Genomic DNA, 3,207 nt, shown 5'->3' with positions numbered 1-3,207 from the left:
GCTCAAAAAAAAAAACCTATGGGAAATTGGGAATACATACAAGTGACCCGCTCCCAGAAAATGAGGTAGGGGTCTGAAAGTTTGAACCCTGTCATTTTCTTATAGTCTGGACCCTGTAGAACCAATCAATCAATCAATTTCGGCACAAAAATCCTACGGGAGCTGTATTTTGGACACAGCATACGGCAGTAAAAGCTTCTACCTGATTGAAACATAGATTTGCTTTGATATAAATGTCACATTAACAAAAAATAATTTTCGTTTTTTATAAAACACAAGCGTTCTGCTGCATCTGTAGGTCCATTATTGTCCAGGTTTCTGTTTGGTTCTTTTTCGTGGTTTGAATATGGAAGTTGACGTTGATTTCTTTCCTTTAGCACGGCTACAATATAAATGCAGCACAATCTCCTTTGTTGAATCATGAAAGCCTTTGGCGTGAAACCTCGTTCTGTGGTTCTAAAAGAAGTTTGAAGTGCAGGCTGAGTGCTACGGCTGATTGTGCTTTTGTGCCTGTCGGACTCTCCAGGGCTAAATCTTCCACAAAACTCTCTCTCTCGCTCTCCCCCCTCACTCTCTCTGTGTCACACATCCTCAGAGTGTGTCTTGGTTGAATTGCCACTGTTCCTGACTTGGTAAGGGTAGGACTCCGGGGGGAGCTGGGGGGTAATTTGGCTGCAGCCCCTGATGCGTCAGCCCGGGGGGCTGGTGGTGGCGGAGGGTCGGTGAACTCAGGCCGAAGGAGACCAGGGTCAGCCCGGTCACCACCAGAAGGAAGCCCCCCGTCAAGCCGCAGAACACCGCTTCCCCAATGCTCCAGCGGGGGTCGTCCACGGACTTGGGTAACTTCTGCGTCATGATGAAGTGGACCACCTTGCACGTGGGGACCAGACAGAGGACACCGGACAGCACGCCGCACGCCCCGCCCGCCATCATCAGGCCCCTTTTAGCCCGGTGGTTCCCCGGCCCCCTGGAGCAGTTGAGCAGGAAGATCCCTGCGACCGCCAGCAGGGCCCCCAGCAGGCCCACGGCCAGAGACGCTGGCATCAGGTCCCGTGCCAGCCTCAGGGCCAGCTCGATGTCCAAGGGCAGGTCCAGCGTGCTGTCGTAGGCCTGGCACACTACTTTGTCGCCGCCTCGCATGTCTCGCATGTCTCCCTTGCAGTACCCCCACAGGCCCAGCTGCTTGTAGTCGCGTCCTAGGGACGTGCACCACTGGCGCATCAGCGTGGCGGCCAGCGCGCACAGCCACGCCCCCACATACAGCAGCATGGCCATCAGCTGGTAGCAAAGGGAATAGGCATCGGCATACGCATCCATGGCGGTCCCTAGACCCCGCAGCGGTAAGGCACGGCCCGTGTCCGACCACCATGCACCATGCATGGTGGTCCCCGGACTCCTTATTCTTCTTCTATCGTGTCCCATCATCGTCCTTGATGATTGGTTGGCGACAAGCTTTTTCTACGGTCTATGGGTCCTTTCTCTGTGCAGGGCTCTCTGTGATGTCTGGGGGGCCACACTAACAGAATCCCTTTTATGCCCATACTGTATAGAGATCCCTGATGTCATCAATGTTAAGCCCATATCTAACAGGACTTAATGTGGTAATGCCCATATATGGAGGCCACATACCACACTAACAGAATCCATCTATGGCCAAGATAGGCCATATCTAAGTGGCTGGTTCTATAGACAGGGATCTCCATATATGGGCATAAAAGGGATTGTATGTATGATGTCAGATGTCATAGACGTCATAGGACTTTCACATAATGAGTAACTGAGTAAGCATGTTTGGGGTGTCATGGCACATCTCCATATATGGGTACCATGGGTCTCCATATGGGTAACTGGTCTGATATACAGTACATCACTAGCCAGATGGCCAAGACATGGCGTGACCTCTGCCTTTAGGGCGAGTTCGCTTGTCGCCCTTAGGCTTAAACCAGTATGCTTATACTGCATTATAAACTAGAAGGATGCAATCATCCACAAAACGTTCTCTCTCTCCCCCCTCACTCTCTCTGTGTCACACATCCTCAGAGTGTGTCTTGGTTGAATTGCCACTGTTCCTGACTTGGTAAGGGTAGGACTCCGGGGGGAGCTGGGGGGTAATTTGGCTGCAGCCCCTGATGCGTCAGCCCGGGGGGCTGGTGGTAGCGGGGGGTCGGTGAACTCAGGCCGAAGGAGACCAGGATCAGCCCGGTCACCACCAGAAGAAAGCCCCCCGTCAAGCCGCAGAACACCGCTTCCCCAATGCTCCAGCGGGGGACCTCCAACTTGGGGAAACCTTGGAAACCTGGGAAATCTGGGAAACCTGAGAAATCTGGGAAACTGGTAAACTTCTGTGTCATGGTGAAGTGGACCATGTTGCACGCGGGGACCAGACAGAGGACCCCGGACAGCACGCCGCACACCCCGCCCGCCATCATCAGGCCCCTTTTGGCCCGGTGGTTCCCCGGCTCCCTGGAGCAGTTGAGCAGGACGATCCCTGCGACCGCCAGCAGGGCCCCCAGCAGGCCCACGGCCAGAGACGCGCGCATCAGGGCCCGTGCCAGCTCGATGTCCCAGTCATCGAGCCTGTCGTGGTCCTGGCACACCTTGACCTTGCCGGACATGTCTCCCATGCATGTCTCCCACAGGCTTTGCTGCACGTAGATGAGTCCGAGGTGCAGCGTGCGCCACTGGGGCATCAGCGTGGCGGCCAGCGCGCACAGCCATGCCCCCACGTACAGCAGCATGGCCATCAGCTGGGAGCTACAGGCATGGGCATCGGCATACGCATCCATGGCGGTCCCTAGACTCCGCAGCGGTAAGGCACGGGCCGGTTCCGACCACCATGCATCATGCATGGTGGTCCCCGGACTCCTTATTCTTCTTCTATCGTGTCCCATCATCGTCCTTCTATCGTGTCCCATCATCGTCCTTGATGATTGGTTGGCGACAAGCTTTTTTTACGCTCTATGGGTGCTTTTTCTCTGTACAGGGCTCTCTGTGCTGTCTGGGGAGCCACACTAACAGAATCCCTTTTATGCCCATACTGTAAATAGAGTTCCCTGTTGTCAGCAATGTTAAGCCCATATCTAACAGGACTTCATATGGTACTGCCCATTTATGGAGGTCACATACCACACTAACAGAATCCATCTATGGCCAAGATAGGCCATATTTGAGTGGCTGGTTCTATAGACAGGGATCTCCATATATGGG

General features: G+C 54.2%; 2 protein-coding genes across 2 annotated transcripts; both read right to left on the bottom strand.

Annotated features, from left to right (window-relative positions):
- Positions 1-591: 591 nt before the first annotated feature.
- LOC308299968 (putative claudin-24) lies at positions 592-1,380 on the bottom strand (the record flags this gene model as incomplete). The annotated part of the gene is made up of 1 exon (XM_080743736.1): positions 592-1,380. One exon carries the CDS (start codon positions 1,378-1,380, stop codon positions 592-594), a length of 789 nt encoding a protein of 262 aa, XP_080599862.1.
- A 656-nt stretch (positions 1,381-2,036) lies between these two features.
- On the bottom strand, positions 2,037-2,786 carry LOC308299967 (putative claudin-24; the record flags this gene model as incomplete). The annotated part of the gene is made up of 1 exon (XM_080743735.1): positions 2,037-2,786. The coding sequence occupies one exon, from the start codon at positions 2,784-2,786 to the stop codon at positions 2,037-2,039; it is 750 nt and encodes a 249-aa protein (XP_080599861.1).
- Between the last annotated feature and the right edge of the window lie 421 nt (positions 2,787-3,207).

The sequence above is a fragment of the Nannobrachium achirus genome (genome assembly GCF_963921795.1).
Source record: "Nannobrachium achirus genome assembly, chromosome: 15".
Taxonomy (NCBI): Eukaryota; Metazoa; Chordata; class Actinopteri; order Myctophiformes; family Myctophidae; genus Nannobrachium; species Nannobrachium achirus.
The sequence above is the reverse complement of the archived record's forward strand: the minus strand, read 5'-3'. Positions and strand labels throughout refer to the sequence as shown.